At 41.6% G+C, this 25,373-nt stretch overlaps 3 protein-coding genes across 5 annotated transcripts in view; 1 reads left to right on the forward strand and 2 right to left on the reverse strand.

Annotated features, from left to right (window-relative positions):
* Positions 1-5,871, reverse strand: part of KIAA1210 — a 105,679-nt gene extending 99,808 nt beyond the window's left edge. The window contains exons 1-2 of one of the 2 annotated variants that reach the window (XM_084534765.1): positions 5,780-5,871; positions 5,123-5,235 (exon numbers count right to left, since the gene is read on the reverse strand). In XM_084534765.1, coding sequence (XP_084390891.1) covers positions 5,123-5,181 — 59 coding nt within the window. In that variant the 5' untranslated portion in view covers positions 5,182-5,235; positions 5,780-5,871. The remainder of the gene's footprint in view (positions 1-5,122; positions 5,236-5,779) is intronic. The other variant, XM_084534770.1, reaches the window with a different exon arrangement.
* Positions 5,872-5,893: 22 nt separating this feature from the next.
* On the forward strand, positions 5,894-11,777 carry PGRMC1 (progesterone receptor membrane component 1). The gene is made up of 3 exons (XM_084534821.1): positions 5,894-6,321; positions 7,833-7,988; positions 9,628-11,777. Exons 1-3 carry the CDS (start codon positions 5,979-5,981, stop codon positions 9,726-9,728), a joined length of 600 nt encoding a protein of 199 aa, XP_084390947.1. The 5' UTR covers positions 5,894-5,978; the 3' UTR covers positions 9,729-11,777.
* On the reverse strand, positions 10,239-25,328 carry LOC311444025 (A-kinase anchor protein 17B-like). 2 transcript variants are annotated; one of them, XM_084534789.1, is made up of 7 exons: positions 25,188-25,328; positions 21,187-21,290; positions 20,683-20,836; positions 20,337-20,447; positions 18,730-18,964; positions 15,971-17,486; positions 10,239-15,373 (listed from the first exon to the last, which is right to left on the reverse strand). In XM_084534789.1, the coding sequence occupies exons 5-7, from the start codon at positions 18,817-18,819 to the stop codon at positions 15,237-15,239; spliced, it is 1,743 nt and encodes a 580-aa protein (XP_084390915.1). In that variant the 5' UTR covers positions 18,820-18,964; positions 20,337-20,447; positions 20,683-20,836; positions 21,187-21,290; positions 25,188-25,328; the 3' UTR covers positions 10,239-15,236. The 2 variants fall into 2 exon arrangements, with proteins under 2 accessions (XP_084390915.1, XP_084390916.1); XM_084534790.1 differs by lacking the exon at positions 21,187-21,290 and having other exon boundaries at positions 25,188-25,320.
* Between the last annotated feature and the right edge of the window lie 45 nt (positions 25,329-25,373).

Below are 25,373 nucleotides of genomic sequence, written 5' to 3' on the forward strand. Positions count from 1 at the left end.
CATCAGGATTATTGAAAATACTCGGGAAAAATAAATAAATAAATAAATCACTCCCTGGTTTGCTGAACCCATGTGTAGTTTCTCTTTGTTTGTACAGAAAGAGTTCACGTAAATAAATACATATATATGAAGGAATCTCTAACATACTTCAACAGTAGCAGATACAGTAATCTTTCTGGTCAAAGTCATAGTGGATTTTAGCAGTAAGGATTAAAGATGTGTTTGCTGGTATTAAACATACTAGGTTCTCTCCCACCTACACAAAGTATTGTTCATTTTGCACATATTTTCCCAGCTGTTAAACAATAAGCAACATCCAGTATTTGCACGTGCACATAGTGCATTCTTTTGAAACATTCTGCATAACCATGGGACTCTAAACAAATTTATTTAGATTCTAAACAAATGAGCCTAAATGGGTCTTTGGATCAAGCACGATTTGTCATTTCTTCTTTGACTGTCCCACATCTTTTTCTAGTAAAAGAAAACATAGTTGTGCTTTTGTCTGCAGCACACTCTTTGACCAGTAAATTAAACCACATTTCCAGCACAGAGAAACGTTAACTGTGTCAAAGAAGCCAATGCCAGTAAAACTTCTTAAGTTGCAAAACTTAACTTTGCGGTTTAAGTCTGTGTTTACCGGCTCCCAGAAAGACTTAAGAAAAGTCTATAGAAGTTACTGCTTCCCAAATGCCTGAATACAGCCAAAATCCTGTGCTGTGGGTTCCAAAGGACAAATAGCTTTGAGTCATCAGATCTGCACTGGGCATACCTCCATCTTTTTTGTCACAGGAATCTGAGACATTTCAGAGAACTTCCATCAGATCTCTGATGGAAACACAAGCAAAGAACCTAAGTGGAAAGGTATTCCAACCCACAATGATTTTAGAAAACTGAGAAATTTAATTTGGGTTCATGTAAAATCTAAATAACTTGGCTTTGCATAGCAGAAAAAGCATGTAGTATACATACACAGCTGCATAAATTTGCAGTTTTATTTGTTTTATAACAGAAAGAGTCGGGTATATTTGTATTTCTCATCATAAAATGTATCTGCAAAGATGCAGGAGTCCTAATTATCATTTAATATATTGCGTGAGAGAAAAACAAATAGAAAACTCGCTTTCATTAAGCTGTTAATAACAGATAATGCCACTAGACTTTCTTTGCTAAGACTGTTTAAAAGGGTCCCACTGGTATACTTCAGGTTATCTGTAACCTCCTGTTTCCACCAAAAAGACAACACAAAGTCACCCACAGTGACCGTAACCCCAAGGGGATCAGAACGCATTGTTCTAGGCCACCTCCTTCCACTTCTTCAATCCTCTACACCTTGGCTGTAATTACTAAAAACCTGTCTCAATCTGCATCAGAGGAGTTCTGCTGATGGCGGGGGTCCAGCAGAGGAGCCCACTCACTCAGAGATCACTGCAGGACATGGCACAAGGACACAGCACGGCGGCTGGAAGGGGAAGGCACAGTTTTGAACAGCTCTACCAAGAAAACATTTGGACCAAATGGTAGAAAAGCCTGGAGGTGGTTTGCAGGGGCCTTTGCATACTCTTTGCTCATACCTCGATGAAAACGCTCGTTACCTTGATAAAAACACTTGCCCTTACCTGAGCCACTCCTATAAGCACAAGAACTGTATCATCAGAGGAAATTCATCAGAGCTGCTGTGTGGTTAAGGCTTCACTCCTGCACACAGCTGTTAGTGAGACCATGCTCTTACACCACGGCCTGTATGAGCAAACCAAGCACAAAGGAAGCGACGCAGTGGCCCTTTCCAGCCTGCTATGGATTTCACGCCCACAATGCTCCCTCTGCCGCTCTTCTCCTGCCACCGCCACAAACTGGCTCCAAAGAAAAAGAGACAGGGTGGGAACAAAGGGAAAGCTTCCCTACCGTGTGTTGAAAACAGGGTTCCACTGGATGGCTGCTTGGCAAGCTAACTGCGCGTGCAAACCAGGCATGACTGAACTGCCTTCAACCATTTCATCAAATCAGAAAACCAGAGATAAAACCGTATGTGCAACAGACAGAAACCTGGCTTGTACCTGGAAGTGTGTCTAATCAAACTAGCTGATTTTGGGAAAAAAGCAAGTGATATTCCTTCCACATGTCTGTCTTGCTACTGCTGCCGCCTTCTTTTTACTCAGCATCCCCATCTTGTCTCATCTTGTCTGTGCTGCTGTGGATTTGGCCACCTAACTAATGGGGAGAAAACAAAGGTAGCCAAAGCACCCTCCTCTGTACTCAACTGGGGGTCTTAGAAGCAGATTTCAGCTACACAGAAATGTCACTCACACTGAGTCCATCTTGTTGTATTTCCATTACTAAAATGCTGCAAGCTTACACCTAGAAAACTCTGCCATCCTGTTTTTTTATACTTCCCTTCTTCTAACCACTGAGCCTATTAATGCTGTAGTTGGTTGTCAATTCAGTTTGAAACAGACTGGCCTGCTCTGTAGCAGAGGTGGCACGCCAGCAGAGTGGCAGAGGAATAACTGGTCCCACTCCAGGGATATAATGGCACAAGCAGAGACAGCTCGTGCACTCAGAAATGCTAAGCAAATGTCTCGTGTAAGCAAAACGTGGGCCTTGTGAAGGACATGTGTACATAAAATGGGTATCAGTTCCCTACCTGACACCAATGGGGCAGAGAGAATAACAGTTCCTACTCCCTCTGAGAAACAGCACTACTGATTCGACTCATTCTGTGAATGGCTGTTTCTTTCATGTCATCCAGTTATTTCAGTTATTTTCCATACAAAAAAAAAAAAAAAAAAACACAACCTCCTGGCTCATCGGACCTCTAACCGAATCCAAGGAGTTATTTTGAGGAAGCCAGGGATTTTATTTACTGTCTGTCAATCAGCGTGCTTCCTAGGGAGACTGTTACACTGCAAGAATCATACAGACTTGATTTTTTTTTGTTGTCCCTGCCTCTTCCAGAAGTATCTCCAGCTTGTCCAGATTGTTTTTGGCATCTGCTGCCTTTCAAAAAAGGAGACCAAACCGAGAGCTCTCACCTAGACCTTCTTGTACAGTTAAAGGGTAGTGAGACTTCTCCCCCACACCCTGGTGCGGTTGCTATACAAAGCGAGCCTTCTTGTCACGGTGACCGTCGGTCCTTTTCGGCATGACTGAGCCAGAAGGTGCAGCCCTGGCAGCCCGACAAGTGAGCACAGGGCTGGTGATGCTACAGGGGAAGGATTCGAGTTGCAAGCTCACATCAGTATATTTCTGAAGAAAGAAATTCTCCAGCAGGCTTCTTCCTCTGAGCAGTCCCTGACTTTCCAACACACTTTTGAGGCTTTTTCTAGAACTTGGTAAATAAAAATCTCATCTGGAGCTGTTTTATGCTGCAGATGTTTAGCCATGTATCGCTAGGATCTTGAGAGCCTTCAGCACACTGTCATCCTCACAGTGCAGGGTTCTTTCTTCTAGCACTTAGCTGGATGGCAAGGAACACAGCTAGACAGCCAGAAGATGCAACTGAAATAATAAACAGTAATGTGACGGAGATGGATATATAATAAAATAAAAAGCGCAGCAGAAAGACAGTCTGTGCTTTTGATCTGAGGACTAGACATAATTCAGGACATTCCTAGGCCAGGTGCCTGCTCTCTGTACCTGGAACAGACCCACTCCAGCAACAGCTTAACACAACGTCTGCTGCCAACATTAAAAGCATGTTTGGCCTGCAGGACCTCTGCAGATTAGGGAGGGGTTCTGTTTTCTTGGCATACGTTGGCACTAGTCAGTAAAAGAAGAGCGAGATACCAGCTTGGCAGCAGCGGTCCCCATATCATCTGCCAAGGTAAAGGGTATCATAGGGAACCCAGACAAAGCACGCTTTGTTTAGAAGCACAAAATATGCTCTAAAAGATTCATTACATATATCAGACAGTTTCTAAAGCAAAAACAGAGCAGTAAGAAGAATGCTGAGGTAGAGTTAATTTTGCTTTATCTCTAACAAATTTATACTGCTTAACAAACAAAGAAACAAAAAGGAATACTTAAAAACTGTTTAGTTGACTTACTTAGTTTGATTTTTATGGATATGAAAGTTATAAGTTCCAATGCTGTTTTCTTCAGTAAAGACAAAGAGAACTGCTCAGAACCACTTTATCGCCCCATCTCATGGATGTTGTTAACAGAATGGTTTCAAGGAGGGAACTATTGTTGTCTACAGAAAGGTAAGAAAAAAATGTGTGGGGGCATAGCTAATGCCTGCGGTATTTAACTGGAGCTGGGGCCAACTCAGTTCTGACTTGAACCTCAGCTCCACTGAAATGTACTGCCAAATAAATGTGCTAGCAAGAAATGCATAACAAAGGCCCTGTGAATGTAGATAATTCTAAGTGACGTATCATAACTTTTTTATGTCCATTTATTTCTAAATACCTGTTATTTTTTTTTTCCCCAAATAACATGCATTTTGAGGTATATGAATATTTTGGGATATGCTAGAAGGTTTAAAAAACAAAAACAAAACAAAAAAAAAAAAACACCTTGAAATCGGGCAACTTAATTTGCAGTACCAGTGCTCGTGTGGAAGATAACTTGAGATCCTATCAATCCTGGCAGCATTTCCTGGCTCTCCTTTATCTAAGAATGAATTGTCCTCGCGTGGTTTCTCTAAGATACTAGGCATTCTCCCTCCCTTCAGTGCCTGGTTCATGGTCAAATTCAGGGTTGGTGTTGCTTTGGAGTTTGTGTTTCTCCTCTGTCTTCAATAAAATGTAAGCAACGAAAGAAAAATCTCCACATAAATTTCTGTTTCCACATCTATTCCTCTAATGTTTAAAAACCAACATGACAAAATCTAATAGCTTTGTATCGATGCTGACTAGAATTAAGTCCCAGTTAGGTAATACAGCTCCTACTTTTAATAATTCTGAAGTTTAGGTTATTTATCTGGTATCCTAAGTAGGATCAAAATCCAGACTTGCCTTATTACCAACTACAAATTTCAGTCACCAGATCCAAGAAACAAGGAGTTTTTCAAGTTTCACAGTGGCTGGAAGCAAAAGTCAGCATATACCACGGCCCAAGTGCTGATCAATAAAACAGGGAGCTTCCCAAATCAGACAGCAGGTGGAACCAAACACCATACCTTGCAAGGGCAGAGCCAAGATGTTTAAAGATTGTAGAACTGAGAGGTCTGGGGTGCATCCCAAAGGCAAAACCCTCCAACAGCAGGCCTGGTAGCACACAGGGTTAAAATTCCTGACAATAAGGAAATAAATAAAATGGATTTTTTTTTTTATCGTACTTAACTAAATATCCAAATGATAGGTTCCTGTTAAAATATCCTTCATCCACTGAAGCATTTATCTGAACCACCTGCCAAGCTACAAGGTCAGCACACTGCATCTCCTCTGAGTGATCTTACTGATTGCGCAGGGGGAATAACGACACTCTGACTGGACATTTATTCATATTCGTTAAAAATGGTGGTAAGCACACACTTTATGGAGAGAAATATACAGAATTTCACTTTTACAGAGACAAATACTCCAAAAATTGCTTTTGTTTTTCCACAGCGGGTACTCAGGACGGGGTAGCACCAACCAGCCGCTCCACACGACCACCACATAAACCAGAGGGAGATGACAGCGCTTCCTTCACCTTAAGCTTTCCTCAACCAAAATTTCCCCTGAGAAGAAGCCTGAATAAAGCAGCCTACGGCCGGCCACGTTCTAAGAAGCACCTGTGCTGTAAAACCACCACGGTACCTCAGGAGCTGCCGCCGGAGGGCTGGGGCCATTACCTGCCGGGCACAGCCCCCGCAGCGCGGCCGTCTCCTCACGGTTGCCGCCTCGGGGCGGGCTGTGCAGCTCCTGAGGCGGGGCAGCCGCCATCACGGCGCCCCCTGCCGCCTCTCTCCGGCTTCCACCGCCCCTCGCCTTCCTCCCGGCCGGCCCGCCCCCGGCAAGCCGCCGCCCCGCGCCTCAGAGCCCGCCGAGCCCATGGCCCGTGAGGAGGCGGCGGCGGCGATGGCCGGCGAGGAGGCGGCTGCGGCGGCGGCGGTGGCCGGCGAGGGGGGCGGCTTGCTGATGGAGATCGTGAGCTCGCCGCTCAACCTGAGCCTGCTGGGCCTCTGCCTCTTCCTCCTCTACCAGATCCTGCGGGGCGATCGGCCCGCGGTGCCGGCGGGCGAGGAGGACCCGCCGCCGCTGCCCAAGATGAAGCGGCGCGACTTCACGCTGGCCCAGCTGCGGCCCTACGACGGCCGGAGCGACCCCCGCATCCTCATGGCCGTCAACGGGAAGGTCTTCGACGTGACCCGCGCCAGGAAGTTCTACGGGCCCGGTGAGGGGCGGCGGGGCGAGCCCGGCTCTCGGGGGCAGCGTGGGGCGGGGGCCTCCGCTCTGAGGCGAGGGCAGGGCCGGGGCTCTGAGGCGCCGGGGAGGCTCCGGCTCTGCCAGCCCGCACCGCGCCGTTATTCTTTTATTTTCCCTTACCTACGCGGTTAGGGCAGGCAGCAGGAGCGGGGTGACCTCTCGGCGTTTGCATTCCGTTCCCAACTCTTACTGGACTGCGTAATTCTTATATTAAAGCAATGTGTAGCTGCTTAAGCTAAACCGGCTTTCTGTGAGGGGTACAGGCACTTCAGAAGTGCAAAGATTGAAGTAAGCTTTACAGGGCAGCTGGTGCTGAGCTGGGGGGTGTGCACACAGGTACGAGTTGAATCGCCTCCACTTTTACCAGGTCTCCTGAGATGCTTCACTGAGGCCCGAAAATTTCTGCTGTCTGGTGTGACCACTCTTGGGCTGTCCAAGCGTTTGGTGGCTGCGGTAGTGAGCTGCCACCGCTACTCTGAGACGAGAACACTGCAAGAGACATTAGGGAGCTTGATGAGGTTATTGATTGTGGCTCAGTCACAGACAGGAGACTGGCACTAGGTAATGCTGGGCTGTAGTTTGAGCTCTGCAGCACTCAAGGTGATAGGTGCAGCAGCGTTAGTTGTACAGTTCTGTGTCTGTACTGAAACCCACTTGACTTAAGAACCACGCTTTAGATGTTACCCTTCTGGACAACGTTAAAAGCTGCCCACTGTATAAAATGTAGCCACCATGGTGTCTGGCTAGTTTTCTTTTTAATGGAAAAGTAAGATTCTCTTTGAGTATAGGGAAAAGGTCGCTGTGGGAGGTGTGGAAGATGGGAGGCTCTGTGCGGTAACCAGAGTTCACATCCAGCTTCTTTAAGCTCCCTTAAGAACTTTCAATGTCCACTTGCAACATGTTTGTCATGCAAGCAAGTTAATGAGTAATGAAGTTTAGCAAGAGTCTGTCTTGATAAGGTATCCCTGATCCACTATGAACTTCATGTTTTGGTCATTTGAGTTCATCTTGCATTTTGAAAGCTTTAATAGATATTACTTCCAAGCTAGCGTTTTATAGTATCCCAACCATGTTTTCAGTTAGGTCACCCTTTCAGCTCTCTGAGCCCACAGCATCTCTCAGAAAACCATTTCTCTTCAGGCTCGCAAATCCATCCTCTGTTCCTCTTTCTAAGGATGTCCTTCCCAATCTGTATGATTATTCCTACTCTGTGTTCCACACGCTGTTGTGTGATTCATTGCCCAGAAGTTCCAACACACCCGGTGTCTCTTCTCATTGTTTTGTTTCTTGACTTCTTCCTCTGTTTTTCCTTATTACCAAGTAAAATAAAGTCTGGAAACACTTCAGAAGTTTGAGATACTTCTGACCCTCAGGTCAAGGTAGGAACTCGTAATCTGTTTCAGTCTGGAGACTCTGATCCTTGAAGATCATGCAGCATCTGTTGCCTCTGTAATAATGTTTCTGTTTTTATTTTAAAAGAGGGCCCGTATGGGATTTTTGCTGGGAGAGATGCATCCCGAGGTCTTGCCACTTTCTGCCTGGATAAGGAGGCTCTGAGGGATGACTACGATGACCTCTCTGATCTCAATGCTACACAGCAAGAGACCTTGAGGGACTGGGAGTCACAATTCACTTGTAAGTAACTTTAAACATATTTACAAAGAAATAGCTAACCAGCGTGTAATAAGGGAAGCAACAGTTAAAAGGCTGTTACTAATTTGAAGCGTTGGTCTGGAAGCTTACTTTTGAGTTAATGCCTCAGTTTACCAGCGAAAATTCCCGTTATTCAAAAAATTAAGAGAAATGTAAGGCATCCTCCCTCCCTCTGTGCCTTACAGAACAGTAAGAGAGTTGGAAACACTGTCATAACATCTGTAAAACTACCCAAAAAGTTGACAGAAATTGGAAGTATAGCACACCTGTAATACAGTTAAGACACCATCTATAAAGACAATTAAATTTGAAGCTCTGAAAAATGAAGCATAAGTCCCATTCAGCTTCTCCAAAATAAGAGTAACATTTGAATTATTATTTCTTGGTTACTTTGAGTTTTGAATACCGTTTAAGCAAAGCCTTTTTCCCTCTGGGCTCCTGATATAGCTAGATATAGCTATAACTTTTATACTATAAATAAGAAATTCTGCATTTCCTTGCTGGTGACTTTATTAGATTCATGGAAAATTGCCCAGCTGACCTTCTACCCACAAAATGATTAGGAATGGGCAAATGCCATCTCTGGCTGTAACCATTCCAGTGATCACCAGAGCAGCAGAGGAAAAAGGCAACTTGCACACTTGAGACATTTGGTGTAAAATTAACAGAAGGAAGTTGTTTTTGTAGTTGCCCTGTTTTTCTCTGCTTAGCAGCGTAAGTTTTTTAAAGGCTTAGTGCCATGTGTCCCAACTTGCTACTCAAAAAGAAAATCAAACCACATTTTTAAGAAAATTGTTATGTTGACCTTGTACGATGCTGGCTTGATTTTTTTTTTTTTTTCCTCCTATGATTTATCTTATTGATGAAAAGTAACTCTTCCATATCTCATACTGTCTTTTAGGCCAGTGAACACCAAAGAAATTATTTCTGCTCAGATAAGACAGAAAATAATTCTATTAGTTAACTTATCTTAATGAAAGGATTTATATTTATTTGATAAAACGTGCATATGCAAATAACTTTGCATTAAAAGTTTGTATAGTAAAAGTCAAGGTTTTTTTTTTGTTTGTTTTTAAACCCAGTATTAAAGATTGACTATCACTAGCTGGAATGGAGCTTTCTCCACATAATGTCATTAGAAGTTCTGAGTCCTGACCTGACATGCCCCTGCTATTTTGGCTCTGTCTTAATCAAGGCTGTTAATCATGCCACACCAAAGGGTTGCTTTATGATGCTAACAACGATGTCCCAGAAAACAGAACTATGTTATCAAATTTCTAACCTAATCTAGGGTTTGTATCTACCTTTTCAAGAGTTGGGCATCAAGATTGACGCTGAATTGCACTCAAAAATTAGCTTTGGCACAGCAAGAAAAATAATCTAATCCATTATTCCATTTCTTTAGCTGGATGAGTCCCTCATTTTTCATGTGTCTTTACATTAATTCATCTTCTGTCTTAGCCAATAGAAAAATTATATTTCATTCACTTTGCATATTTCTTACATTTATTACAACACTAATAGTAGTTCAAGTAGTTTGTTTTTTTTTTCCTTCTCTGTACAAAAAGTACATCCTTAAGGCAGAATAATGACTTGATTTTTTTTTTCTTCCAATTTTCAGTTAAGTATCACCATGTTGGTAAGCTGCTGAAGGATGGAGAAGAACCCACTGTATACTCTGATGAAGAAGAAAAGGATGCCCAAGATGCAAAGAAAGACTAGAGAGTGCAGTGAGGAACAGTCTATTTTTGTATCTTAAGGGATCGTTTGTAACATTCCTGTTCTGTTTTACAAATTGCAACAGCAACAATGCTTACAAAAAGCCAGAGTTACAGTGAATCAGGTTTATTGCTCTAGGCTTCCTTTTCAAATTCAGCGATAAACTAGTAAAGGTCTAATATGTCTTCCTTTAAACCTTTATAATATGAAGTATGCACAAAAATGTTTGTGCAAAAGTAAACTGCAACTTTTGCAATAAAGGACTGATTTTATTCTGTCACTATTAGGGCAGAGTAGGGTTGAAATCTAGTTTTTCATTAACAACCTAGCACTGTGGACACAAGCACAAGAATAACTTTGCATTCGTAACATAAATTCCACTGAAATTCATTTAGCGTTAGCTTCTGCAGGATCTGGGCCTTTGGTTGTAATTCCTTTAGAATCACAGAATGGTTTGGGTTGGAGGGGACCTTAAAGACCATCTAATTCCAACCCCCCTGCCATAGGCAGGGACATCTTCCACTAGACCACGTTGTTGGCAATTCCTGGCAACCAGGAATTGACTGCATATTCAATAGTGAATTAAAAATATCTATCCCCAGGAAAGGGTACAGAACCACCAGCTTTTGCAGTAAAAAAAAAATCATGTAAGGAAGATGCTTAGTTTAGATGCAGTTTCACATTTTCTTTGTTTGCTCGTTCATGAAGCACCATGCTCATTTGTGGTGCAGTATAATTCAATATTGTCTGATAATCTGGGTTTTAAGGAGTTACATAGAGGCTTACAGATGAAAGACTAACTGCTTGAAAAAAAAAAAAGCCAAGAATTTTTGAGAGGTTAAATCACTTTTAGATACTTACAAAATTAGTAAGGACAGATGAATACCTGATGTATTCAGTCATGCAGCTGCATTAATACTCTGTTTACTTTTAAAGTACATCTGAAACGTTACTTAGGTACTGAGTGTAACTAGGCATTCTTAAAAACTAGGTTAATAATGAAGTACGACTTAACTGGACTATCATTTGTTCATTTCTCTTAGAAAAATGATTCTAAGATTTTTAACAAAATGAAATTAAATGGGTAAAAGCAGCTGCTGTTGATTCTTAGGCCTTAAAAAAGACTTGCTGGCATGGCATGGCTAACAAATACCCTTGTACATGCACCTTTAGCAGAAAAACCTTTATGGTCCATGTAACTTATACAAGTTTCCTGTACAAAATAATAAAACGTGGTGTGAGCCATGCCTGAGTCGAGGCTTTTGTTGCTTTGGAATGTTGCTGTTAAAAGAAATGGCAAAATCTCATGCATAACCAGCAATGTTATACCTGGGGGAACTGACTATTGAATTGCATTTCACCTGTTTGTTCTTTTAGTTTACACCTGTGCTTAATTACTAGGTTTATCCCAACCACGTAACTTAGTCTGCTACCAAAGGAGGCTGAGTAAATGCATGTGACTGAAATCAGCCGAAATACATTTGTATAACTTTACCAGAAATTTCCAAGGAGATAACTGATGACTTGTTGATCTCTTGTAAATGTGATTCTTGTCCAGGTGATTCTGCTTGGGTGCCTGTCTGGTATGGTTCCCTATTATTTACTTTTTCTGGTTCAGCTCTTCTGCTGAGTTGTTTCAACTTGGCAGCACAATCAACGTGATGAACTGAGTCCTGAGTAGGAAGGTGTGAACTAGGCAGAATTGTTCAGAAGTAGAGTGCATTGCACAACAGAAACTTTCATAAATATGTTGACGCAACATGCTGAAGTGCCTGAGACAAACCGCAGTGAGAACTAATGACTTTCCCTCAGTCCTAATACTTTCACGGTGTTTTCCCTTTCAGTTACACTGGGCCTTCCAATGAACAGTGAGCTGTTTGAGCCAGATAGCTTGCATGAAGTGTTACTGTATGAACTACCTAATGAAGGTCTAGAGACAAGTTGAAGTCTTGTCACAGCCTTTGTGTTTTGCAAACTACTTCTAACGGTTTACCTCAAATCAGAAATGTGCTTTTATCTGTTTAAGGCAGAAAATAAATGTCTTGCATAATGGTGGTGTGTGTTTTTATTTACTGCAGCTGAAAGCTAATCCTCCCCCAGTGTTACAAATTTTACAGCCTACAATCTGTCTTTCTTACATTATTCAATGTGTAGATAGAGTATAACATGTTCAAGCTGAATGGTCTGAATGTAGTTCTGTAGCATAATCATTTTTAATAGAATATTAAATTCAGAACACGTTCATGTTTTACTGTTGCAAAAGCAGAGTTAGGCATAAAAGAAACACAAGTATTTGCTAACACTGAGCAAAAGGTGGAGTTTTGGAAGGCACGTTCCATGCAGTGGAACTGGGCTGGGCTGTAACCTACCCTTCAGTTGGTCCAACACTGACTCTTAAGTTAGTCTACAACAAATCCGGAGGAACCGAGCACTATTTTAAGTATGTATCTGCACATCACAATGTGATGCTTCCCAAATGACACAGAAAACTGGCAGTAACACAGGACAAAGAGTAATATTAAGCACATGTGCCTCCTGGGAGGGAAGCAGTACAATTCAGATAAGACCACTACTTTTTCAGAGAAAAAAATTGTCATGAAAGGGAAAGGAGTGAATCACAGTGTTTCATGAAGCAGCAGGCACACATTTTCTCCTGAAGTGCTAGAGAAAATGGGTGTTTTTTATCTTCTTTTTCTCTTTGTTCATTGCAATTTGATCTCTTCCTTCAACTGACTGGTTGCAATGACTAAGCAAAAAAAAAAAAAAACATGCTGTGTAGCTTAATCGTTTGTATATTAACCACAGAGGACAAACTAAGAGTAGAGATTGTCAATCTCCCTCATCCAAAGTGTTGAAATACCAGTTACTCATGTGTCATGAAAACATACTTCAAGAACTCCAGAGCAAATCAAAACAATTAAGCAGCATTTCATTCCCAGCCAGCTGTGGCATACAGCCCCCTGCTTCATAAAATACAGAAGGTTCCTTCATCTGGGCACTGCCTGCTATTAATTACCTTTTTTTTACAAAAATGGTTTTACAATTGGTGAGGTAAAAGAGGAGACGTTTCTATGCACTGCTTGGAATCGCAGGCTTTAGAGGAAAAGGACATATCACAAGATCTACAGCCTCAGCGCCTTACTTCATACTACAAGTGTCACTGTAAACACTTCATAAAAAAGAAAAAAAAAAAAAAAAAATCCAAACCCCATCACTCCTTGAAACACCATCTGAGTACAACAACATAAACCAAGTTCAGGCAAAGATGTGAAATTCTGCTGGGAACATTTAATGTTTCTGCTGCTCAACTATTTGAATGCTGCTCTTAATGCCTCTTTTCGTCTATTAAATGTTCAAGTTATATAAACATTCTATAATTTCCATAATTGAGATATGATATTTACTCCTCAACACAAATGAAATTTAACTTACAAAGCTATGTGTTTAAAGAGTCTTAAGCCAAATGGTTACATACAACTTAAAAGATCGGTCTTCAGGATAATAAAATCATACTGAACAGTCCAGCATATGGAAAGATGGGGTTCAAATTAAATGTGTAAGTAGAAAAAGTGAGAAACTAATACTAAACCACCTGAGAACAGGTTCTAAATAAATCCACACGTAAATAAACAAAAAGGAAAAAACTTTTCAGTGTGAAAATTACCATGGTGTCTCAATTTAAAGTGCACATTATTCAGAAACAATGCTTTATACTGAATGAGGAGATAGAGGGGATTTGCTTTATCAATTTCAATCAATGTAGCTAAACACAAGAAACAATTACAGAATTGGTGTATTTATTTGTTGACTGTTGTGACAACATATTGATAAAACACTGGAACTTTACACTGAAGGAAATTTAGAGTTCCTGCACCCTTAGACTAACACAAAGAAATACTTCCTCACCTGTAATTGAAAGGGCTACCTCTTGGGAAAAGGGTACTTACTGTACAGAACTGTCTAGAGATTGACAGAGGGAAAGTTTTGTCTTCTTTTCTTTAATCTGTAAATTTTGCATAGAGAAAAAACACCCTTGGTATGTCATAGCAGTGCAACTGAAACATTTTATGTGGTCAACAAATACAAATTACAGTAATGAAAATCTACTAAAGTACTAAAAAAGAGACTTAAGAGGGGCATGAACGTTCTCCGAAACAGAAAATAACTCTGTTGAGAAAATAAGTGTTTGTTGTTGTTGTTTTTTGTTTGTTTTAAGATAAAAGCAATAGATGGACAGTACTTTGAGTATCAACCATTTGTTATTCATGATCCTGAAAAGGCACTCAACATCTGAACATGTGAAGAGACAGCTGATAAAGTCTGGCAAAGCCTGTAGGAGCCACCAATACCGAACACTGGGGGAAAACACCAATCTACCATGAACAGTTAATTTTTTTTTTTAATTACAATTTATTAGAGCAGAAGTTACAAACATGGGTAAGATGCTATAAAAGAAAGGCAACATCATCACATTAATTTAATATATTGACATGTAATAAATTAAGCATACTAAAATGAAAGCTGAAATAATCAGTGTATTGTACTTAGAACCGATCCTCTATATTTTGCTAAGGGACTTTGTCCAAGAGCAATTGTGTCTGTCTTCTAAATATAGCCAGCTGAGTAAATATGGATATAACTCAAGTTCCTAGACTGCATTTTCACATTTTTACCTCCATGCAGCAGAAATTTAACAACATTAGACAATTCCTCTGGAATTTTCCGTAAGCTAACTTGTACTAAATAGGTATCTCACTGCATGTGCCTTCAGAAGGGCATGGTTTTGAAATCTTGTGAACAAATTTTCAGCCTGCACGTGTGTGTGAGCTGTCAGCATGCTGACAATCATTGCCCTTTTACTGTCCAACATTCAGAGCTCTGCTTAGACCATCATTCAGATTCCCAGAAGCACTGTATTTTACAAAAGTTTTGTGAAATCCCTTCTCCTAAAGGCAAGTTTTCAGAAACACTTCCAGAAGATAGGATTCTATCATATTTGGGAAGCTGTTATTCCCCATAACTGAGAACAAATGTCCCCCACTCCTTCCAGTCCCATCATTTTAACAATCTGATTGAGGAGGCACTTTGTATGCTTGCTCTAAGACTTCTCTGTGTGGGGTTTTAAGACTAAGATATCTCTGTGTGGGGTTTTGTTTGTTTGTTTTCCACAGACTCGTTACTACTAATTACTGTAACTTTGACATTTATATGGTTCCCTACCTTTAATCAGACTAAGTCTGAGATCTCAGTCTGTAAATCTTTGAATTCTCAGCAACTGGTCCATAAAAGTTTGTTTGGCCCTGGGGAAAATTTTGGTCCTCTTATCCAAAAAGCAAATAAAAATTCTGGTTTTGTGGCTCACTACACCACTTAGATTATTCGGACTGAAGGAATTATCTAAGCAAAAAAAGCCCCAGTATTCCCAGTAACTTTTAACTGGGCTTTTTTTTAAAAGGGCTTTCTTCTCCCACTTCTACACAGAAGCTTAAGAGCTATTATATTAGTAGCTGTTCAGCATCCTCTTCTGGGCTCTGCTCCACAGAAAGAATCTGAGCAGGGGTTTGTCTGAATTATCTCAAGAGGAAAGAGAGGGCATCCTCTGACATCTGCATCCATCTCTCTTCTCAACATTAATTTCCTCTCATCTCCTGTAGATAAGTATATGAAAAAGTTACTTGAAATGACTTTGTTGGGGAGGGGGAAAAAAAGGTACAGGGAGGCAGCTGTTAGGTGGCTGCCAGTGAACTTGAAAGAACAGTGAATTGAGAAAGGGCTGTCAGTAACAATATCCAGAAATGTAGCAATCATGTAGGGAAATCAGATGACCACATGCATATTTAAATCACTCACTTCATGAAGTACCTCCCACCCAGATGTACCACAGATTGAGCTGCCTAATGACTTCGGTGCGTGTCTAGAGCATGTTGAGTCGTTAGCATCATGTTGTTATTAATGGCACAACCACCTATCTGCTAATGCATGAGGGAAACCTTGCTACCTGATTATGAAACAAATGCTACTCTCCAACCTCAGCTGTTCAGAGTGTTTCTGAGCTGAACCGACAAAACCCTTAATTGCAGAGAAGTCCATTTTTAAAAAGTATATATATAGTACAAAAAAAACAAACAAACAAACCACACTTACCATTCATCACTTTAAGAAGAACTGCAGCAACTAACCTTGCCTGCCAGAGACCTAAGACTATCAAATTCACTCATTTCAGCTCCAGTTTACCTCTTTCTCACCTGTGCTCTGGAGAGTCTCTTGAAGCGGCGAGCCATCAGAAGTGGTAATGTCTGGTGCTGCCACAGCCGTGTGAAGTGTCTTGAATTTCACTTTGTTGTGGAATGCTTTATTACATTTTCTTTGTATCTTTCTAAGTGACTCCAGCTGTATGCAACTGTCCGCCTCTGAAAAGCCACATTCATCAGATAAAAGATTAGAGGAAAGCTTTTTTCTCTTTTTCTTCATTTTGCGAGCATTTCTTTCCTCTTCCCTCGATTGTCTCTCACTTTTCTGTCCTTCATGTCTTAACTTACTACTAGACCTCTTGCATGACTTTTTAAGCCTGTGTTCACACTGCCTTGCCAAGCCCTCAAGGGCAGAATTAGAACAGAAGTCACATTTCCTGCTTTCCTTTTCTTGACCTTCCAGAGTTACATTTTTAAGGTAAACCAGTAATTTTCTCTCCCTCTTCCTTGTAGGCAAGCACCCTTTACTATAATTGCTGTACATTTCTTCACACCTTCTTTCTGTTCTCTTCATTGCACCACCACACGCCTCACTAAAGTACTCGGAATCACTGATCTCTTCCAACAAATCCTTTAATTTGCAAGTGGATCTACAGATTTTGTATGGTATGGTAACTTCATTTCTACCGTCTTCTTGATTGAACTCCTTATCATGAGTAACAGTAGTGCAATCCAAAGAATGATTCAGTCCAGCATATGGTAAGTAATCAACAGAGAGTGTCTCATTCCTCTGTACTTGCAACTTTTTTGCAAGCTGACTTGCATAGGCCTTGTTTTTCAACACTGTGTCTGTTGATTCCAATTCCCCAACTGTGATCACCAGTCTATAATTATCATCACTAATATAATTTCTCTTGTTGAGGTTTTGTACAAGACTCACTTCTCTGAAATGCTGGCCATGTTTGCTACTCAAGCTGATGTGAAAACCACTGTCATCATCAGACACCACTCTCTTCCACCAGGACTTGTTCGCAGAGTTTTTTGGCTCTAAGCAAACACGTGCATAGCTCGGTGTCTGATAGTAGTTTAATAAATAATGAATGAATTCATCAGTCTCATACACCTTTTGCTTTCTGCAACCATCCTCAGACACTGTCTGTGTGTGAACTACATTCAGTGTTGGGCAGTCCCTTCCATCCAGAGATCTGATGACCTTGCAGTCTTGGGTAACTGTAATCAGCAAAGATCCACAGCCAAAGGAGTTGTGCACATCTCTGCCAGTCAATCTGTCAGAACTCAGCGCTGTACTGGGGTCATTTAAAATTGTTCTGACTATAGGAGAAGGAGACGCATGGAACTTAGTCACATCTCCTTCCTCACTAGATAAGCTGTTGTTTTTTTGAGTTAACTGACACTTAAACTCCTCCTTATGTTTCAACTCTTTTTGCGTGTGACAACATGAGTTAATCTGTTCCTGATGAACGTCTTTTAATGCTGTTTCAGAAAAGGAATCATTCTTCCTTATGCCCAATGAAGGATCCACTTTTTGACTTGCCAACTGTACAAAATCCTTCAAATAAAAATCAGGAGAATGATTATGTACATTTATTGAGCATAGAGAACAGTAAAAAGACTGCTAAACTGCAAACTCATAAATATGCAGTTGTACATTCAGAAGAATTATACAGGTGAGGAATAAATTTGGCTTCATGCAGAGCTTGATCACACAATCTCACTACTGCTAATCTAGAACTAACAAAACTTTATTGTCTCAGAATGCTGCATTCTCAAATAGGGCAGTTAATCTGTCAACCAATTCATCTATCTCACTACAACTGCATAAGAAAATATTTATTCTGTTTTATTAAAGCTTCACAATCAGTGTTGTATGCAACAGAAAAATTGAAAGATTTTTGTAGATATAGTAATTGTTCTAAATATTCTATGTAGTTTTTATGGGTCCAAATACAACCAATCTAAAGCCTTCCAAATGATGAAACCAAGCAAAAAGTTTATTTAACTCATTAATTTCACAATTAAGAAGGTCAACATAAGACATGATGGGGCCCTAAAAATTCACACAGAATGGCAAATGTAGCCTCTGACTTCAACTGTTAGCGATAGTGCTTTAGAATCAATCTTTTTTCCCCCAATCTTAAGGACTGGGGAAAAACATACTTGTTAAAAGACGCAAGCAAATTTTTACATAGCAAATAGCAAAGAAAAAATTACGTTAGCACTCCTTAGATTTCAAACTTTTTTGTTTTTTAATCCCAAAGCACTAAATAAGCCTCTAAACATAATTCCTCTGCAAAACACTGCAATTTTTATCAGTCCTCTGCTGACTTTTTCAAGACATTATCTGAATCAAAGAAAACTGATAGCTTAGTGTTGCCCCCAAAAAAAAAGCTATTAGAAATGAAAGCAGCATAATCCATATCAATTTAATTCTTTCACTTGCAGACTTGAGACCAATATAAGCAGAGACATCTTCATTTGCATTCCCTAACCTCCCTGTTTGCAATGTTGGATCAAGTCTAAGAGATTGATGTGGTCCTTCCAGCCCTATTTTTACACAGTAAAGACAAGGCCTCAAACAAACGTCAAAGACAAAATTTCTGGGTAGGATCACACTACCTTTGGGTAGGGCAAATTGTCTGAGGGCAAACTGTCACAAGACTTGGACCTCAGGCCTTCTTAGTCACTCTCAAGGCATTCTTTTGAGCAGCATCAAGACACCAAAAGTCTACTGAACTATTCAAGATCTAACAAATCCCCTTCATAACTTAAAATATGTTTGAAAATGTTCTTACTTTCACACGGTTTAACAGGACCGTAAGCAGTCTGACAGACTCCACTCTTCTCTGAGCTAGCAGGGATTTCCTTTCTTCCCATTCAGGCATATTCTCTGGCCACTGCTGTTCTTCAGCTGGTACCTTCTGCTTTTGGGGATGTTTTTCATCTCCATCTATCTGCCTCTCTTCTCTCCTCTTGAGCTTAGCTTTCTTTTTTCTCTCTTGAACTTTTTGTTCATCACCACGTATTTTTCTAGGTAATTATCAATATGGGACAATTTAGACGACACTTGTTTTACATTTTGAGTCCTGGGAGATTGGATGTCAGTCTTTGAAATGCTAACAATAAACCAGTCACCAAGAATCTACACGTGGCTAATGAGAAGTCTTGGCTGTTAGAATTACATATTTAATAAACACTGCATATTGATGACACGCATCTAACTGATGCACACATTTAGAACACGTTAGTTCTGTGCTTATCTCTTCAAATGGTTTGTATTCTAGGGCTTTCTTTATATGCACTGCCAAGAAGACAGATTCGCATTATCTTTTGTCTCCAAGGACACAACCAGAAGCTGATCATTCAGATCTAATTCTTACCTTAACAAAGCTCCCCTACAGATTAACATGGGGGTGCCATTTAAGACATTATAAGACTACTTCCATTGTTACAAAAATTCACGTTGAAGATGTCACCACTTTTTGGAAACCTTGGCCTGTAGAAAACAGATCTACTAAACAACCAACATGATTTGTCACAGAAAACTCCAGAAAATTCAGGGAACGAAATTCACACAAACATTTAAAATACCTGTTTTTAAAGTATTTGAGTAAGAAAATACTCAATTAGCAACGGAAGCAGAGCGATGTTTTCACAGATCGAGCATCTGAGTTGCTATGTTGAGCATACCAAAGCTTTTTTTTTTTTTTTGTTAATATGGAGGTGTGTAACATGATTAATTACCAGTGACAGTCTCGTATGCAACACAAGCACACTACCAAATTAAAGCTTCCACTTACTACTGTTACTTGCATACAGAAATCCTAAACCACTGCCCTAAAGATAACAACAATTAAAAAATAGTATGTAAATAGGGGTGGACAGAAAGGCAGAAAAACTCTTTGTTTCTTGCTTTGAAGCTCCCAGTCAACTGGAAGGCATGCTTCAGAGCATAAAGATACTAATTTGTGGTGTTGCAGCATAGAACAATGAAAAAGCAAACACACAAATAACAAGCACATGCAGAATTTTAAGCAACCAAGCCTCAGCTCTCAGATTTCACCCCAGGTCCACAGAATCTTAGAATAATCAAGCCTGAAAGGACCCCAGGATGTCTCTAGTCCAACCTCTTTATCATAACACACTCCTTCATCTGATGCCTTACACACAGAATTATCATGTTGCCTTTTTTTTCCCTGCAGTAACACACAAATTTAGAACTACTCAGTATTGCTTCAAGTTTGTCGACTCCTGTTTCCTCAAAGTTTTTTGTTTGTTTGTTTTTAAGAAAAAAAAACAAACAAAAAAAAACAGTAGCATCTCCTTTCCTGTTTTTTACTTGGTATGGAATAGTCTAGCAAATCTTAAGAAGACAGAACATTCTCTAAAAATACACTCTCACCTTTCAAACCCTTTCTTCCCCTTGTGCACCTGTTCTCGCAGTGTCAGTCTTTTCAGGCTTCTCTTTCTTTATGGCTCCTTCACTAAAATTTCTGGTTGTATCAGAAGTCACCTGTCACAGAAGAAAGAATCAGACTAATCAGTCCAGTTTGCCACGTACAAACACAGACAGCCTACTACACAAACAAGAAACATCCCAGGTGACTACCAAATACTACTACATTTGTGAGAATTACGTTCTGTTGTGGAATACCAGAACATGTCCTCTGAAATGTCCAAGTTCAAACACCCACCCCCATATATCTCCTCCTGCTACAACACCAGGGGTTCGCAAGCTGACATCATACCTTTGGCCAAACTTGTTACTGGCAGGCTCTTCTGGAGACTCAAAGTTCGGTATGTTCAGCAGAGAGTTGCTAGCTGTCCAATTCATGCAGTTCTGCCAAAATTAGAGTTCGCTGACACTTGGAGCAACATCTTTTGGATCCAATGCTTGCTTACCTAGCAAGAAATGATGAATCCTGGTGTGTGCTGCATTTAATCAGCTTTAAATACCCAGATGCAAGCATGTTAGAAAACATTCAAGCAAATTGCATCAAGATGCATCTACACTAGAAATGTGACATCAAGTGTTATTTCCAGCGTGGAGACATTTTGTTAGGGTCACAGTTTAGAAAGTATCTGCTGGGAAGAGTATTGAAACAGGGCACACCCTGATAAATCGTTATGGAGATAAGCTACTAGGCTGATGAAATGAAGCTTGCAGGCTGCAAACTTTCTCTTACAATGCCACATTGAGCAGAGCACTTCGGTACCAACCACACTGAAAATATTTACAACTTTTAGCTTACCTGCACCAATTTTCCAGAAAATCAAGAAGTAAGACCCCAATTACTGGATTAAAGACCTCAAGTTCAGATATACAAAGTTCAGATATCAGTATTGGCTATATCCACTGAAAGAAAAACAAGTCTTAAGTTTTTCCCCCAATACGATTAAGTGCCTCAAAGTTTATGGAGAAGTATCAACTGGTTAGCAGACTTTTTAGTCCTAGCCTCAAAGCAAAGCAACAGAGGTTGGCAAACCACCATCTGTGCCAGTTTCTTCCCCAAAATCTCAGCATCTGGTAACAAATAAAGGTTAGTATATTTTACTGCTGTCCATGTGGTATTTTTTCCTTGTATGGTCACCATTTTATCATAAATACAGACTAAACCAAATGAAATGTATGCATATGTATATTTATACACACAAATACACACACAAAGAGAGCTGCAAGAGTGCCATATAAAAGCTTCCACTGAAGCCACCTGACAAAAGCCTACAAGCAGGTTGTCACAGGTTAAAAACTCTGCTGGCATTACTCAGGGAATGCGTGCTGGCTTTCAATCTAGGAATCTGTAGGGGGAGACAAGTGCAGTGCAAGAAGCCACCTGGTAAAAGGGTGGCTAAGGTTTACTCAGAATGAACAAAATGTACATGTGGACTGAAGAAACACTAGTGTCATAAAAAATCAGGACTCTGGAAGCACACATTGCAGCACTGAATTGCTCCTATTAAGGAAATTTACTCTGAACTAAATACAGCTTTGTTGGATAAGGCTGACTCTCTGAATTAACCTTGAATGCAGGTACATGCATGCGTGTGTGTGTGTTTTACGTAAGTATGTGTGTGTAAAAATCTTCATAGATATGTGATTTACTGATTTTCTGTAGTAGCATGTGTACATCACCACATACAAAGCAGAGCAGATGCTCTGAGACAACCAAAGTTCTTACTACAGAACTGGAGAAAAGTTACTACTCTTTAGAATCCCTTCTACCCACTGTGCATGGAGATAAAGAGCTTCCTACAGCTACCTATTATTTTATTATAAACCATACTTTTTCCATCACACTTAGATTTGAGTTGAAGCAGGTGAGAACATGCAGACACCACTGTTGAAACCTGTAAATGTCTAAGACCTGAGAAAGAGCTGGTGTGCCCAAAGCTCATCTTTTTTTGCAAGTACATATTCTATTAAACCAGCTGATACAATCGTGTCTTTGCAAATCCTTCTTCACATCACAGCCACAACCATATTCCTACTACTGCAATAAATCACCGAATAGCAAGCCCAAAAGTCTTGGCATGGAGCTGTCTGCAAGTCATCTATAGTGGCTTGGTAGTGCAGGCCATTATCCTTGTTCTTCCCTACTCTTATTCACAGCCAGGAGCAATTTAAGCATTAGAAATTTATTTCTCATGACGTAACTGTGTACAAAGCACAGAATTATTTATTATCTCATCCACTGAGGCTTTTCTGCTCAGCATCATGGCCTTTTGGAATCAATCCTGACATACTAATAAGCTGTTATCTTTAGGTTTTAATTCTTCCAACTGATAAATCACAAGGAATCTGACATTTGACCTCATTACCAAATGGATATTCCCTTTTAGCCATTCTGCCGTGGTTATAACATTAGGAACACATTTACCCTTGCGCTGTTGTTTATTACAGTAACTGCAGGCTCAACTGTCCCTTGCTACCTGCATGCCTTTCTTCTATGATGATATCTTCTGCTAACCCCAAAATACACCCACCCTCACCCTCTGCTAAATACTGTAAAGTATAAAAAGGAAACAAGGAACCAAGACAATGACCTGAGATAATACAGATTTCTGATCAATTCCCAGCTCTGTTGAGGAATTCCTGTGAAACCCAGTAACTTCCTATGCCTCGGGAGCCTAATCTAATACAGCATTACAGAACAGATTCACACTAATTGGTACCATAACAGACCATCAATTCACTTACTCTGGCCTGTGCTGTATTCCACTTCAGTTGTACGCCAGTGAGAAGGCACAAAACGTAGCCCTGTTTGACTAAAAGCACCTGTGCCAGGAGGGAAACCTACCTGGTCCTGCTTTGAAAACACCAGGCTATGAAAATCTGCCACCTCCCATGGGCAGTTTGTTCCAGTCCTTACTCATCCACTGTTGAAATGGAAACCATTTGCAGACACTGATTCTTCATAAGCATTCCTGTCCTAGATTCACATCTTTTTAATATCTAGGTGTGTTTGTGTTTTTTCCTCCTACAGGCTATAATTAAGGTGTCTGTAAGTCATCTTTTTGATATAAAATAGTATGTTTGAGCTCTTTAAGAGCTTACGGTCTCTCATTGTAAGGCAGCTTCTCGAGCCTCTGAGTAACTTTCACTGTGCTATTCTAACACTTTACAATTTAAATTTCATGAATCCCAAAATTGTACACAGTATTGATTTATCCAGTGCCAGACACGGAGGAGAATGCACTCCTTTAGACCCACTTTCCATCACCATTTAAACTTAGGCCCCACAAGACTGCAAGGGAAACCCAAGTTATCACTAATGTATTACAGTAACCCTTTCACATCCTCAAAGAAAACCACAAAGATAAATCAATAACTCTGAAACTGCCTTTTCTCAATATCTACATGGTTCTTTTCACATTGACCTAAGTACCTTAGAACATCCTAAAAAGCATCACCTAAGTTCATACGTTTAGCAAAATTAGACTTCAGGGAAACATTAACAGCCTGCCAATACTTAATTTGAAACACTGAAACACCCTTTTAGACCCTATGAGTAAAGTGCACGTAGTAAGAATAATTTTATTCAAAGGTGCCACTCACATTTGCTCACAGTACTGCTGGCTTAAACAGCTCTTACCATCCCCAGCTTCCCAGCTGGGAACTCCCACTCATTCCAAGCCCTGGGCCATCACAACCATTTTTAAGCCCTCACCATCAACCGGGTCAGGAAAAAGAGCTAGCCTGGGGGAAAAAGGAAGCCCTATTTTGCCAGGTTACTTTGCAGACAGTTCCCTGCTCTCATTCACAGTGCAGCCCCACAAATGGTTCCAGCGACACAGCTTAAGGCAGAGGAAATATCTTCATTCTGCAAAGGTGGGCAGCAAAACCGCCCAGTGAATGGCAAGGTGGCGAGAGTACGTATTGATCTGTAGTACCAGAAGGAGTTTATCACGCAGGGAAAAGCATTTACCAGAAACAGTCACTTGGTGAAGTTTAAACAAGAGGTTTAAGCACATGCAGATTTTCAATAGGCAGGATTAGCTTATTCAGCTTGCTCTGCACAAAATTAAGTGAAGAGCAGAGATGATCAGAAGTCCTGCTTGCTGCTGCAATATTGCACACAAATATTGCAACAGAAGGGGCTTTTTAAAGCTAACGCTGCTGGTGTCAGTGTTTAAGGCTGGATGTTTTGAGGTTGGGATAAGAACACAAAAGAACCCCATAATAATCGATAAGCCGGTTGCAAGGCCACAGTCCCTGTGCTTTGCAGGATGCGAGCCTGAATTCGGACAGGCTCTGGAGGCACCAGGAGCGCGGCTGCCAGCCCACCTGCCCCCATGAGCCCCGCTGTGTGAGCTCGGTGACAGCCAGGCCCGCGCCCACCCCTCAAACATTTCTGAGGGGCGGTGTCAGCGGGGTGCTGGGGACCCCAAATGGGGCAGGGCCGGACCCACTCTGCCTTTCCCCACACCCCCAGCAGCCTTGCCCTGGGTGCAGCCACCCCACCCGCAACGCCTGTGGGGGAACCCAGCGGGCCCCCAGCGCCCACTGGGCCACCCAGCGGCCTCCCAGGGGCGCCCACCAGGGACACGGGGACAGCCGCTGTGACACGGGAGGCGACGCCGAGCCGGCCCCGCCGCCTCGCACCCCTCAGGGCCGCTGTCGCCCCTCATCAAGCCCCCCGCTGGCCGCCTTTCCCCTCAGCCTGAGCGGCCGGGCCCGGAGAGGAGCCGCAGCCCCGCAGCCGCTCCCCGGGGCCGGGACTCCCCTCCCCTCCGCCGGCCGGGCTCCCCTTACCCCTCCGGCCGCCGCTGCAGCCGGCTGCCACCGGCAGCGGACGCTTCCAGGCGCCCTTCGCCGCCGCCACCCCCGGGGCGGAGCGCGGCGGGGCTGGGGGAGCGGCCCCCCTCAGGCGCAGCCCGTCCCCGGCCCCAGCCGCCCGCCGCCACCCTCCCTGAGCGGGGCCGGGGCCCGGCTGCCCGC

This window comes from Aythya ferina (assembly GCF_964211825.1).
Source record: "Aythya ferina genome assembly, chromosome: 13".
In the NCBI taxonomy this organism is placed as follows: Eukaryota; Metazoa; Chordata; class Aves; order Anseriformes; family Anatidae; genus Aythya; species Aythya ferina.